Genomic DNA, 16,061 nt, shown 5'->3' with positions numbered 1-16,061 from the left:
AAGAGTTTTAGAAGAGCTATTACAACCTAACAGTCACCTCCTTCTCATCATTTCTGTTTGTTGTCAAAACTGACAGTTGGAGGTGCATGGTTAAATATGTTAGCTATGCCCAATAACTAAGATATAGACAATTTAACTAAAATAAAAAAACAAGAAGTGCATTTTCAGATTTCAATAGGCTATATGCACACAGACTTTTAATTTTCAGCCAGGCAGCCCAAGGGCTTCCGGTGAACTGTCTTTCCATTACAAAATTGTCACGTGTAAGATCTGATTTCTTTAAAAATCATTGATCCTCACCACCTGTTAGATATACGATATGAAGTGGGTGTCAGATCGGACAAGAAGCACTGCATTAAATTCCATTTTCCCCCTCCATGTTTTAAAATATGACAGTTTATTTTACCCCAGTATTTACAATGGAACTTCTGCAATAGCCTGTTGCTACTGACGACGCTAGTGGTTACAATGGTCTTTCATCTCATTTTACGATTGATCAACTAAATGAATGCTTAAGTCTATTTATCGGAATGTATTGTAATTACATTACAACATAGATGCTGTAAAAATAACCTTGTGAAATTGAAAATAGTCCCATTAAGCTTAAACTGGAAGGTTATCGTTGGCTATAAAACTTATAGCTAGAAGGAGAAACTATATTTTTTCTTAATGACATGCACGGATGAATTGTTCACCACAAAACTAGCAATCTGAGCTAACAAAATCACATGGTTAGTTTTGATTTCTAGTTTTGATTTCTTGGGGACTTTAAGTGTACTCTAGAATTGACTCTGAAATCCTAAAACGGAACTAGCTTGTGCTTGTTAGTTTTTAGACGGTGGAGTTTCTCACAAAATCACTGTGTAATTAAAAAAAATAATAAAATACACACACAAAAAAAACCGTATCAGTTCATGACCTCAATTTACAGTGCTCATTTTCAGTTCATTCCTACAAGATATTCTGTAAAGCCTGTATACAGCAGCAACAGTAATTAAGGGGCAGAGCTTAGTAAAGCGTCAGGTATGAAAAGAACAAATAAATGAAGAAATCTAAAAAAGAAATAAAGGCAAGCAGGCGGAGGGAGAGAAAAAAAGAAGAAAAAGACCAAAGAAGAAAAAGAAGTTCAAATATTCTCTGCACAACACATTTCTTCCACATTCTTCAGGGTAGCAAAAGATCATGGCATTCAGAGCTTTCACCGCCATCCATTTGTATTTCCAGGCACTCCTTTTAAAGTCATTTAATACTGTCCTTTATATTAGCCTGTCGAGCTACTAGGTATATTAGCAAATGATATAGATCATGTTCATATGCTGGAGCATTGCTCTAACTGACCACAAAGTATAAGCTTTGCCCACTGTGATTTCTTTTCTTTTTTTTCAGACAGTTTAGAGCGTATGAAGGCAGAAGGTGCTTGCAAAGGAAAATACTGTGTGAAGTCTGCAATATATTCTGCACCTGTGCAGAAGCAGGTGAAGAAACAACACGTGCCCAGATATCATTTTAGCCATTGTGTGGAGGCTTAGGTGATTAAGCAGGGAACGCAACTCTGTTATTTCCTAACCTATTTTTTTAAGTATGTGTAATCCTAATATAGCAAACTAAAGGACAAACTTAAGTGGTCATATTCAATATATATATACAATAAAATGAGTCATTGTTCCACTGAATGTAAACATTTAAAAATGTCTGCGGGATCAATAAAGCAAGCTCCTAATACTGTACACGTCAGCACAATGTGATATGTCATTTCCATCACTTTGGTAAGAAAGCATTTCCCAAACAAAATCAATCAAAATGTTCCTCTAATTATAATTATGAACCTAATGAATAGAATGCGAGAAGAATGAAAGATGATGGATCGCTCCAAATTAAAAACACTTAGCGTGTGTGTACTCAACCGGCTACAAAATGCATTTACACCACGGTTTAGAGGATACATCATTTAATTAAGTGTGGTTGGCATTCGTTTTCCATGACTGTGTTTCTCCGCTCTCATTCCTGTAGGTTATTACTGGAGTAGAAGCTGGAGGTTTCCGACACGGTTTTGGAGATGCTGCGAGAGGATGAGCCATTGGAGGTGAACTCTCTGGACGGGCTGCGAGCTGCTGGCTTTCCAGCAGCCCCTCTGACGCTCCCGAATGTGACCTTGTGGCCATCTTCACATGGCTGCATCACGCAGGACACACTGGTTTCCATGCGGCTGGCCCTGTACAGACTCGTCTGGGTTTGAAGGTAGCGAGTGGACTTGAGCTCTAGACCCTCGTAGGATCCTTCAGGGACGCAGGGACAGCAGCGGAAAGCTTGTTTAAATCCAGCTCGAAACCTGAGGAGACGGTCAGGAATGTTGGAGAAGAACAGATGTGATGATGATGATGGGTTTAAAGGTGGAAATTGACTAGTGTATTTAAGCTTTGTTCTCTATCAAAGGCTTTTGTGATGGATTTTCAACATCCGAATGAAACCGGGATAGATTAGAGAATAATACATCACAGCTTTGGACTGCATTCTGTGGTACAAAGATGGATCATTTTGAACAATAATGATATTATAGCAAATACCACAGCGAGTCAGGAAAGAGCTAGGTGTGTGTGCGCGTGTGTGTGCCAATTACTGTATTTTCAGGTGAAATTACCTGTCATTGAGGCAGCAGTAGATAATGGGGTTGTACATGGTGGAGCTCATTGCCAGCCACATAATAGTCAGATAGACCTGCTGAATGAAGGTGTGCTCGAACAGGTGTGGGTAGAACTGGTGGATCAGGAAATAGACATGGTAGGGAAGCCAGCAGACGGCGAATGTACACACCACCACAATCATCATCTTCACCACCTGAAGGTCGGGCAAGAAGAGAGAGATCTTCAATAACGGTTATGCTTTATGCCTATAAATACCGTCTTTTTGACATTCAAGCTGATTTCCTGGGCTTCGCATGCTGCCCACATTGTACCAAGGTTGGCAGAATGCTGACAGACATAATGTCCCTTAACAATTTTTTTTCGACAGCTTTCGGGTGGTGGTTTAAAGCCTCCACCAAAAAGCAGCTTGCAAATATTGCATTAAAAGTGACAATACAATGCAGTAATTGGAGAGCTAACAATGTGTGATGTGCATGAGCCATTTAGCAAAAAAGCCTAACTTAAACTGAAGTAAATTACATTTTCTGGGTCATTTGTTTCTCTGCTACAATGTTTTTCTTTTATTTCAGGTACCTGTAATGTGAAGAGACAGTTACTCAGGCTTATGCAGGTTGATTTCCCCCCGAAAGATATAATGATTTGTGGCAGCCTGACATATTTAGCCAGTTTCATGAGATTAGTAGGAACTTTTGAGGCTGAAAATGGATGGCAGGGTGAGTATTTGGGAACCTATATTATTCATTGATGCATAGAAATGCAAACTGTAGATTTAAAGGGACACTCAGTAATTTTGTCATTACTAAAAATGGGTTGTACATAAATAAACGAACAGAGCCATATTAGTTGCCTACTAAAAGCTGTTTTTAATTTATATAGAGCAAGATGCCTCAGTAATGTCAGCATGTTCAGTCACATGATGAGAACAATATTACTAGGTTCCAACTTTATATTAAAGGTCCCGTGAAGTGCTTTGAAATATGCATTTTTATTCGATGTTTGACGTAATCTCAACTGAAATATGACGAGAGGGTGGGATATAGTGTAGCTCCTCCCCTTTTTAAAAAAACAGCCAATAGTGTTTTGTTTTATCACAGCTCTGCTAGTGAGAGTAGTTGAGCTCAAGCGCATCAAATGAAAAACAAATGAGAAGCGTCTAGAATTGGCAGGGCATTTCAGATACTAGAGAACATTTGATTGGTTATGATTTGATGAGAAACTAGTGTGAGATGATGTGAATAAAACCGTTGGTCCATGTAGGTGGAAGTGACAAAATTCAAGTTTTACATATTTATATCAGTTTATATCTTCTAAATGCAAAAATTGTCACTGTTTTGGGGCACACTAGCTTATATATATATATATATATAATACTGATACTGACGTCTAAAAACTTCACATTTCATGGGATCTTTAAGTGGTTCTTGCATTTGAATAAACATTTGGTACAATGCACTTATTATTGAATTTAATTTAACTGAATTACAAGCATAAATGTTTTTACATTGGATATGCATTTCATTACATCTGTAACTAATTTTTGTAATTACATTTATAATTACCCAGTTGACTTATTCCTTAAACATTAACCCACCCTAAACCACCAAACTTGTCCCTAACCTTACCCATATTGCACCACAATAGCACATACAATGTGAACACAATAAAAGAAGTCCTGGGTTATTTCAGCCCAATTTTGGGTAACATACAGTATTGACAAAACCAATGCTTGGATTCACTTTATTTAAATTTATAGGACCAAAATTAACCCAAAGTTGGGTTTGTCCATATTACAATCCAATTTTTGTTTGAAATAATTTTCATATCTGGACTCTGGTATTTAAAGGCAAATTTACACTGCACTGACAAACTGCAACCAGCAGGCTATTGGGCATATTTGTTTGGACTTTGTAGGATCAGCTTGTTTCCTTTGTCAGCGTCTGTTGGCACTGAAGTTTGTTTTTGCCAATTGAAGTTTGGTCTGAGAAGTGATGTACTGTAATCTCGAGCTCATTGATCGGCGTCTGTCAGTGCAATGGGAATTGGTTTCAAAACAAAAACTGGGCTTGATTTAGTCCACAAAAACTTTTCTGGTTGGTTATGCTAATGTGCCTCTACATGCATAGGCAACAGAATCTCCGAACTGTACTGGTGGACAAGAGCATTGCAATTTCTCCCATTTATTGAGAGTGAGAACTGCGCATTTCTACAGTAACTGTAATCCATACTGTGTTTGAATATGTTAAACGTAACACCTATAAGCTCAAAGTATTTTTAAGGCACACTGCCATCCAAGGAAATGAGAATGTAAACAGACTGAAAAAGCAATGAAAAACTGTATTGATGTCAAAATTAAATGATCTCAATCAAAACGGAAGAGTCTAGTGTGGATAAAAATATTGCAAAATTAAAAATGAAATTAAAGATACACATCTATACACAAGCCTAAATAAAGTAGGGATAAAAAGAATATTGTCATAGGACAGAAGAATCTAAAGCAGAGAAAAGCCAAAGTTGGCCCATTGTAACCTTTGATTCGGCTCACCAAATGACCAGAGATTGTAATTTCTGGTTTAAAATCACATTTTTTTTGTTTGTTTGTATTATTGCTGAGCTACCAAAAAAGCCAACTGAAATTAAATGTTTCATTTAAATGTTAATTGCAAATGCGTAAATAAATACTTTGTAAAATGTAAATACTGTCACTCGACAGATAGAGGACAATGCAGAAGTCATCTGCTAGCAAATAAAGGCAACATCAGGTGCAGCTTGACTAGTGTAACTCCATTCTGTTATAAAGTAGATTGTTTTTACTGTAATAAGTTCATTATAAAACGTGAAAAAATGTTATACAGTATTAGTTAATACAAAGCAATGTTTTCAAGCTATTTTTAAATATTATTAAATTAATTAGGAAGTAGAATTGGGTAAGCTAAATAGTCCGTAGTGTATGTATGTGACTGAGTGTGTATAGATGTTTCCCAGTGATGGGTTGCAGCTGGAAGGGCATCCGCTGCGTAAAACATATGCTGGATAAGTTGGCAGTTCATTCCACTGTGGAGACTCCAGATTAATAAGGGCACTAAAGCCGAAAAGAAAACGAATGAATGAATAATTAGGAAGTACCCATGGCAGCTATATTTACCTTCGGCCCACTAGTCGCAATCTAGTTTGGTTTTTGGCCCTTAATAAGAAAAAGTTTGGGCACCCCTGATCTAAAGAATACTCTCCATGTCATGTAGGAAATCATTTTAAAGGACTTAGTGGTGGACGCTAGGATGAAGAGATACTTAGGCTCATCTTAATATCTTGAGATTTGTTTGAGTTGAAGAACAAATAGGTATAGTAAAGTAAAATGTAAAAAAAACATCATCAAATGTAAAAATAAAAATAACTTTTTAAAGCAAAATAAAAGGGGTCGCAAAATAAAAAAAAAAAATCGAAGACTGATGACTTTTTATTTGCATGTTGTTTTTTAATGTTAACATGTTAACAATGTTACTATTAACTACTATTTTGTTCTTCTGTAGGTTACGGATAACATATGGTCATTCTAATAGTTTAATAAAATGAATTTGATATTTGGAAATAGCCAAGCAACCCCTCCTATTTGTCCAGCGACCCCTACTTTGGGAATCACTGTTCTAACGTATGTCTAAAAAGAAGTATACAGTGCATCCGGAAAGTATTCATAGCTCTTCAATTTTTCCTAAATATTTTATGTTACAGCCTTATTCCAAAATGGATTAAATTCATTTATTTCCTCAAAATTCTACACACAATACCCCATAATGACAATGTGAAAAAAGATTTTGTTGTGAAAAAGAAATTGTTGCAAATTTATTAAAAAATAAAAAATCTGAAAAATCACACGTACATAAGTATTCATAGTCTTTTCTGTGAAGCTTTAAATTGAGCACAGGTATATTCTGTTTCCACTGATCATTCTTGAGATGTTTCAGCAGCTTTATTGGAGTTCACATGTGGTCAATTCAGTTGATTGGACATGATTTGAAAAGGCATACGCCTGTCTATATAAGGTCCCAGGGTTGATTTCAAAGCACAAACCAAGCAAGAAGACAAAGGAACTGTCTGAGGACCACCAAGACAAGATTGTTTTGAGGCAGAAGGCTGGGGAAGGTTACAGAAAAAATTCTGCTGCTCTAAAAATTCCAATGAGCACAGTGGCCTCCATCATCCGTAAGTGGAAGATGTTTGGAACCACCAGGACTCTTCCTAGAGATGGCCGGCCATCTAAGCTGAGTGATCGGGGGAGAAGGGCCTTAGTCAGTGGGGTGATCAATAACCCGATAGTCACTCTGTCTGAGCTCCAGCCTTCTTCTGTGGAGAGAGGAGAACCTTACAGAAGGACAACCATCTGTGCAGCAATCCACCAATCAGGCCTGTATGGAATTTGCCAAAAGATATCTGAAGGACTCTCAGAGCATAAGAAACAAAATTCTCTGGTCTGAGGAGACTAAAATTGAACACTTTGGAGTGAATGCCAGGCGTTACGTTAGGAGAAAACCAGGCACCGCTCTTCACCAGGCTAAACCATCCCTACAGTGAAGCATGGTGGTGGCAGAATCATGCTGTGGGGATGTTTTTCAGCAGACTAGTCAGGATAGAGGGAAAGATGAATGCAGCAATGTACAGAGACATCCTGGATAAAAACCAGAGAGCTCTTGACCTCAGACTTGGGCAACAGTTCATCTTCCAGTAGGACAATGACCCAAAGCACACCACCAAAATATTAATGGAGGGGCTTCAAAACAACTCGGTGAATGTCCTTGAGTGGCCCAGCCAGAGCCCAGACCTAAATCTTATTGAACATCTTTGGAGAGATCTGAAAATAGCTGTACGCTGTCGCTTCTCATCCAACCTGATAGAGCTTGAGAGATACTGCAAAGAGGAATGTGCAAAAATTCCCCAAAACAGGTGTGCCAAGCTTGTGGCATCAAATTCAAAAAGACTTGAGGCTGTAATTGCTGCCAAAGGTGCATCAACAAAGTATTGAGCAAAGGTTGTGAATACTTATGGACATGTGAGTTTTCAGGTTTTTTTATTTTTAAGAAATTTGCACCAATTTCAAAAACTATTTTTACACAATGTCATTATGGGGTATTGTGTGTAGAATTTTAAGGAAATAAATTAATTTAATCCATTTTGGAAAAAGGCTGTAACAAAAAAACGCAGAAAAAAAGTCAAGCGCTATGGATACTTTCTATATGTACTGTAATTTGGGCAACAAAAAACTAAATTACCAAGTTCTCCTTTAAATTGTAATATTATAATGTAATAAATGTAATAGATTTAAGCTTTTGCCTTGTGCCTGTTGTTCTTCCACAGATAAAGCTGCTGTCTATAAGCTGCACAACTCTATATCTGTAAAAGGTAGGTCAGCTCCATTCAACTACCTTTTGCTCTACAACACTGGAGATTCCTGATCAGCATACAGCTTGAAGTGGGCCTGAAATTAGCATGAAAAGCACCATATGACACACTCCACCAGAAGCAAGAGCATGTAGTAGCGAATCACTCAGTCACCAGCAGACTGTCAGAGCTTTCTTTGATGTTTATGAATCTCAAAAAGAAAACGAGGCCACATACAGACGCTCAGAGGTAGTACTGATGTCACATTGTGTCATCATAAGTACCAGCGGAGTGTGCTGAGAAAACATTTTGGGTGAAGATTGTGATGCCTCACTTTTGTCACTAATTGTTTTGTTTTGGTGCATCAGTCTTTTATAGTACTTAATATATGAAACCACCATCTGCAATCAACCACATAACCTTCTTTCAAGGTTTTATTTTACATTAATAACCAGTAAAACAAAACAGAAAAATTTCATGGCCTTATTCAGTGTGTTTGATTGATTTCAAAACACCTTTTTTCATTGATTAATTATATTGACATCATCCTTCATTAGCCAGTGTAGAATCTCAGAAAATGCCCATATTCCAATTATAACTCATTTTTACATGGCTCACTTTAATACTTCTGATTGATCAGACGTGACATTTAAAGCTGTTATTCACCGATAACAACCTGAAAATGTATTAAAATCTATAAAAACTAATAACACATCCTGCTACTGAGAATCATCTTAATCATTAGTGAGTATATATGTGTGTCACTTAACTTTTGATTGGTTGGTGACCTTTTGCGACTGAAAAATAATAATAATTAGGCTGGTTTAAGCTGGATGTGCATTTCCTCTTATGTAAAGTCATTAAGAAATGTCTAATTTTTCATTTATTCCATTTGGAATTTGATAAAGAGTAAACATTATACTTGTCCAATAATATATTTTTTTAATGACATCATGTATTACTTGTTCAACTTGTAACCTGTTGAATATATTAAATTGTTTAAAAAATATTCTCAGTGGACAGAATGAATCAATGATCACCAATCAAGTATTAGATGACAAGACATAATCTCCCAGGAAACTATACTTTTTAATGAGCCTGGATAGGACATCAAGCAAATAGGTATAAGCCAAACGGTATAGAGGAGATAATATAAATAAATGATTATTCAAACAAGAAGCATTTTGGATTTGTAAACATAATTCCCTCTCTCAAGCTGGCCAGATGAATGAGAAACTACACTGTAAAACAATTAAGATGTGCCCCTCAAAAAACTCAAGAATTATGTTTCAGCAGTTGTTTCAATTTGAACAAGTAGCTAGTGTACATTTTTCTGCTTTCCTTAGATGAGCTAGAATTGGTCAAATCTAGTCTTTGTAATCACATCAAGTCTTAATATTGTGTAGAGTGTTAACCTTATTCTCCATGTTGGCTCGAGACTTCTGGTCTCGTTCACTTCCGTAGATTTTTAGAGGATAAAACAGCTTGTTTTGCTGCTTGATATATATTTGATATTTTCTTATTATATTATTCTACTTTTCATATATAGTTATGAACACATGTGTTTGTAGAGCAAGCCGTTTGACTGTTTTCTGTCGTTTATTATGCCTAGTCATTTCTCCCATTGATGACTGAATCGGAAGTTCTAAAACAATCGCAAAAACAAGCGCACTTCCGCATTGCAGAATAAGGTCAATATCCTGATGATTTAGAATATAAAGATCAATGATTATTTATATCAATGGTGTTTTTAATAAATGCACTTTCCATTATTTCTACATTTTAATTAGGAAAGCAAATCTGAACTATTTTTTTCTAAACTGTTAATTTTTAAATTTGAGATAAATATAAGATCATCTGCAAAACATGTTATAACAATGGTTCTATATTGTGCAATGCATTGAGTTGTGCTCCTGATAAATGTAAATTGCCTAGCATTTCAATAAAATGCATGTTTTCTGGGACATTGGCTAATTAATTAAAGATATCATTCCCCCAAAAATGAAAACGTTATCATCCTCTACTCACCTTTTATTTATTAACATTTTTGATTTTCTTTCTTTTACTGAACAAAAATAAATATATATAAATATATATATATAGAAAAATGCTAGTTGCTGGGCCCCATTGAAATCCATAATATGTTTTTTTTTCCTTCTATGGAAGTTGATGGGTCCCAGAAACCAGCAATCTTCAAAATATTTTGTGTTCAACAGAAGAAAGAAAATCCTAAAGGTTTAAAACCACATGAGAAAGAATAAACGATGAGGTAATTTTCATTTTTTTGACTATCCCTTTAAAATCTGTGTATAATTAATGACCTGGTAAAGATAGTGAAATACAGTATAATAATGGCCATGATATTTAAAGCAGATGGAGAGGAAACCGTATGTTTGGACTTCACATTCTTCAAGTGTGGTGAATGAGACACGCACATACTGTCCACACACTGAATACAGATGAAAGCCAGCAGCGGGAGAGCTTGATAGTGATTTTTTTTCATGCGGCCCTGTCTGACCCACTGCGTAAACTCTGCCTGCTCTGTTAACCTGCTCTGTGTGTGTAAGCAAGTGTCAGTGGCTTGAAGAATGATGAAAAGAGGAGGATGATTTGATGAGACCTTGCGTTTGGCTGTCAGCTGCTCTTGGTAACGGTCCGATGAGTCTCCTGGGATCTCGCTGGCCCACAGAGTCAATCCCACCACCAGGTAAGCACAGCCCATCACCAGGAGAGGGAGGAAGTAAATCAGCACCGCTACACATACAAAGTACCTTCAAAAAGGACAGACAGATAGATAGGAAGAGACATGTCATTTAAATGTATCCATGAAGGCCTGGTTTCACAGACAGGGTTCAGATTAAGCCAGCAAAGTAAATTTTATAAATGTGCCTGAGAAAAAATCCGGTAACATTTTAGTTAGTCACACTTTGCGGTATTAACAAACCATTTACAAACAATAAGCTACTAATTAACCGTTTATTAATAGTAAGATTGAAGTTGGGTTTAGGTTTAGGTTAGGAGAATAAGATCATACTTTATAAGTACTAATGAACAGTTAATATTTTAATAATAGAAAGGTAATAATCCAGTAGTTAATAGCATGAATTGTGACCTGAAGTAAAGTGCTACCAAAAATCCTTACTGATGTACAACCTGAGACAAAGGAACACTCGCATGAAAAATAAGGAATATCAAATTTTTAGTACTGGGCTTTTGAACAATGTACTGGAATTATCAGTTGTGGGGATTCTGTATTTGCTGTGGCGACACAACAACTACAGTATTATAAACATATTAACAAATACAGCCGATTTCTACAACTATAGGGCATATAACTATAGGTATATTTACTGAAGTAGAAACTATTTATTTACTTATTTATCAACTGTATTTATTACAGTAAATATTAAAGTATGCTGTAGCATTCATTAACAAAGTCTTGTAACTAATATATACAGCATATAGCTCTTTACTTTGTTATGGTTCATAAACACTATTACATTTACTACTGTATAAAGGGTTATAGCGTTTTTTTCATGTGGGCAGACAGTGCAAGTTTGTTTCAGTTGAAACAGCTCACACTTAAGCAGGTCGCACACCAAAAGCACCGCGACACAGCGCGCACATATGACAGTTAAAAGTATCACACACCAGACGCGCACATTCACATGATATTTAACATGAAACTAATCAGATGGCGCTCTGTGGCGTGGCAGGAATATGAACAGTGTCCTGAGTCATGGCTGGGTGCCGCGGACAGCCGCCGACTTGCGGCGCCGGTGTGTGTACCCTGATAGAAAACCTATGCTTAGAATTCTGAAATGCATGGTGCTGTGTGGCGCTACGCAGCGCGTCGACGAGCGGCGCTTCTGGTGTGTGACCCCCTTTACACTCACTGGCTACTTTATTAGGTACACCTGTCCAACAGCTCATTAACACAAATTTCTAATCAGCCAATCACCTGACAGCAACTCAATGCATTAAGGCATATAGACATAGTCAAGACGATCTGCTGCAGTTCAAACTGAGTATCAGAATGGGTAAGAAAGGTGATTTAAGTGACTTTGAATGTGGCATGGTTGTTGGTGCCAGACGGTCTGAGAATTTCAGAAACTGCTGATCTACTGGGATTTTCACGCACAACCATCTCTTTGGTTTACAGAGAATGGTCCGAAAAAGGGAAAATATCCAGTGAGTGGCAATTCTATGGGTGCAAATGCCTTGTTGATGCCAGAGGTCAGAGGAGAATGGCCAGACTGGTTCGAGCTGATAGAAAGTCAACAATAACTCACATAACCACTCGTTACAACAGAGGTCAGCAGAAGAGCATCTCTGAACGCACAACACGTCAAACCTTGAGGCGGATGGGCTACAGCAGCAGAAGACCACACTAGGTGCCACTCCTGTCAGCTAAGAACAGGGAACTGAGGCTACGATTCGCACAGGTTCAGAAAAATTGGACAATAGAAGTTTGAAAAAATGTTGCCTGGTCTGATGAGTCTCGATTTCTGCTGTGACATTCAGGTAGTAGAGTCAGAATTTGGCATCAACAACATAAAAGCATGGATCCATCCTGCCTTGTATCAACAGTTCAGGCTGGTGGCGGTGGTGTGATGGTTTGGGGGATATATTCTTGACACACTTTGGGCTCATTAAAGCATCATGTCTGCACCACAGCCTATCTGAGTATTGTTGCCGACCATGTCCATCTCTTTATGACCACAGTGTACCCATCTTCTGATGGCTACTTCCAGCAGGATAATGCACCATGTCATAAAGCGCGAATCATCTCAGACTGATTTATTGAACATGACAATAAGTTCACTGTTCTCTAATGGCCTCCACAGTCACCAGATCTCAATCCAACAGAGCACCTTTAAAGTGTGGTGGAATGGGAGATTCGCATAATGGATGTGCAGCCGACAAATCTGCAGCAACTATGTGATGCTATCATGCCAAAATTTCTGAGGAATATTTGCAGTACCTTGTTGAATCTATACCATGAAGGATTAAGGCAGTTCTGAAGGCAAAACCCGGTATTAGTAAGGTGTACCTAACAAAAGGGGTTTGTCAACAAACTTTTCTAGACAGCATAATCATACAAGATAAAAATACCTGCAATCCAACTTACATGGATAGTTCAGCCAGAAATGAAAACTTGCTCACTATTTACTCGCACTCAAGTTGTTTCAAACCTTTAGAGGTTCTTTCTTTTTTTGATCACTAAATAATATATTTTGAAACAAGCTGACAATCTGTAACCATTGACTTCCGTATAGGAAAAGCAAATATTATGGAAGTCAATGGCTACAGGTATTCAGCGTTTTAAAAAAAAGAATCTTATTTTTTGTTCAACTAAGGAAATAAACTCAAAATCAAGTAAAGATAAATGATGACAAGTGAGTAAATGATGACAGAATTTTCATTTTTAGGGCAACTATCTTTTTAATCGGCTACTGTATATGTTGCATTAGCACATTTTGAGTTTGTTCATTCATTCATTATAATTTATTCATTTTCATAATAAGCAGATTTATAGTTCTACTTACATTATTGAAGATTTTATTCTAATGATTTTATTGCAACAGGCAAACTCAACAGGAATGTCACACTCAACCAGGGTTATTAACTTAAATTAAAACTAATTCTTTTTGTTGCTTGAAATGAAATAAACCTTAACTGAAAACAAATGTGAATTGAGGGACAAAAAACAACTTTATATAACAATGTAAACCTCACTAACAAAACAGATAAAACCTACCAGACATTTGTTTAAAGAAAAACAACAGAAATTTGACAAAAAAAGTAATAGAAAAATCAAAACTAATAAAAATTATTTATAAAAACAACAATACTTCATGCTAAAATAACTAACGTTATGTGAAATAATCCCACACTCAACAAAGATATGTACATTTCAGCGGTTTAATTGTTTTTATTGAATATTTTAACATACAAAAATGTTGGTTTTAAATATTATATTAGAAAATGAAGGGCTCTGACACAGTATACAGTGAAAAAAAATATTTGTGGCCTTGAATTAAAAACGTGTTTCACAATTTAATTAAATAAAATAAGCACAATTGGCCATGACTGAAATGAAACAAAGGAACACATTAATATGTTGATTGAATATCTTCTGGGCTTCATTTATTTATTTATTTGAAATCATAAAATCATCTGACAAATGCTTAGATTTAAACATAATCATTCTTTTTTGAATTTGGTGCTAAATGCAGGAAGCACATGCATACAAATGACAATATCGGCCAGCAAAATTAATTCTTAATCAATTCCACTTAACTCTAATGTACCATTGCGCTGGTCTGCATTGCATTGTCACACTTGAGTCACGTTACCTGTCTAAATAATCAAGCACAGTTTATTCCATGCCCCTAATGCACCATAGGTCTGCCAAAGAAATGAGCTCATTAATCAAACACAGGGACCCTGACATGTGAAGTCATATATCAAAGATTAATATATTACTCCATATTAATCTCTCAACAGCAATTACAAAGTGAACCAGACTGCTTAATTCATGAATTATTAAATAAGCCTGTAACAGGGAAACACAGCAATCAAACTGCATCAAGCTTTCCTTACTCTATTAAAATGCACCTTAGGTGTTTGAATCACATGCTGACGTGCAAAATGACGAACTCAAAAATGTTAATGTTTTCACATCAACAGCTGACAAATTACTTTATGTCTGCAATAGTACAATGCTAAACTGAATGCACTGGGATGAATGAAAACAACATTATAGTAAGGCTGGTTGTGATGTCACTATTTGGATCAGCTCACTTTGATTTTAAAGGGAGACTTATGATGAAACTCAACTTTTGTAAGCCTCAATGGCCTCAGTGTTTTAATGTTGTTTTGACATCAAGGTGCCTGCTGGGAAGAAATCTGTTCATCTACATTTAAACATTACATGCATTTTAGGGATGCAAAATCAAGTGTGAATTTGGAATCAAAGGTGGGCATCCACTGCGTACAACATATGGTGAAATAGTTGGCAGTTCATTCCACTTTAGCAATGAATGAAGGAATCAAAGCTTTTGGATGAATAAAACTTTTCTTAATTAGTGTTGCCAGATATAGCTGACTTTTTCCAGCCCAAAAGTTGTCCAAAACCCGCCCAAACGCACAAAAAACACTCAAAATATTAGATTAATACTTTATTTAATTTATTTATACCAAAATTAACCTAATTACTTTAACTGTTATATATTTTTTAAACCATACATCAACACCAGTAGTCACAGAACCTGAAACATAACCGGATTACATCTAAACACTGCCCCCCTCTCACCCATACACTGCACTTAATGTTGTGTAGATTACACTACCTATTAGAGTATGTTTTGCTTTCAAAATGGGGTATAAATTTGTCCGATTTGGTGTTTTAAATTCTTTTGACCATAACTAGGTGCTGCTTGTCAATCAGACAACGCTTCTATGTTTGTTCTTGCTGTTAATTGCGGAAAAAATAATCAATAAAAGTGTCATGAAAATCTGCTGTGAGTTTTACTGCAGCGCTGAGTGATGCTCGTGCACGCGAAAAGGAGTGCGATTTGTCCAGGGAGTCAGATTTTGATACAACTTTCCTTCACCTCCTCTTGTGGGTAGGGCCACGCGGTTTGCAATATGCACTGGTCACTACTAACTGAATGGAGTAGGAGCACACAGTTATGATTTGTTGATTAAGTTGCATATAAAATGTACATTTAAAGATCACCCAAATTTGGTCAACCCGCCTATGTTATTTTTTTTACCCACACAATCAAATTGGTCAAAACCGCCCAATTGGGCAGAAAACCACTCAATCTGACAACACTGGTTGTAATTTTGTTAGTCAAAAGAGCATCAATGTGTTGATGACAAATGGACATCAAGTTTTTGACATAAAATCAGTTAGCATTTTGATGCTACTCTTTTCTTGATAACGATTTTACCATCAAGGTGCTCACTGGGATATGAAACCAGTTTTACATTTGCCTGGTCAAGTTTTAATTAGGGCTGTCAATCAATTCAAACTATTTA

At 36.5% G+C, this 16,061-nt stretch overlaps 1 protein-coding gene across 1 annotated transcript in view; it reads right to left on the bottom strand.

The window, feature by feature from the left end:
- Positions 1–1,931: 1,931 nt before the first annotated feature.
- The window catches only part of tacr1a (tachykinin receptor 1a), a 52,112-nt gene continuing 37,982 nt past the window's right edge, over positions 1,932–16,061 (bottom strand). Inside the window, exons 3-5 of the mRNA XM_056457856.1 lie at positions 10,633–10,783; positions 2,639–2,835; positions 1,932–2,329 (exon numbers count right to left, since the gene is read on the bottom strand). Coding sequence (XP_056313831.1) covers positions 1,999–2,329; positions 2,639–2,835; positions 10,633–10,783 — 679 coding nt within the window. The 3' untranslated portion in view covers positions 1,932–1,998. The remainder of the gene's footprint in view (positions 2,330–2,638; positions 2,836–10,632; positions 10,784–16,061) is intronic.

This window comes from Danio aesculapii, chromosome 5 (assembly GCF_903798145.1).
Source record: "Danio aesculapii chromosome 5, fDanAes4.1, whole genome shotgun sequence".
Classification (NCBI taxonomy): Eukaryota; Metazoa; Chordata; class Actinopteri; order Cypriniformes; family Danionidae; genus Danio; species Danio aesculapii.
Note: the sequence above shows the minus strand (reverse complement) of the source record. Positions and strands in the feature narration are given on the sequence as shown.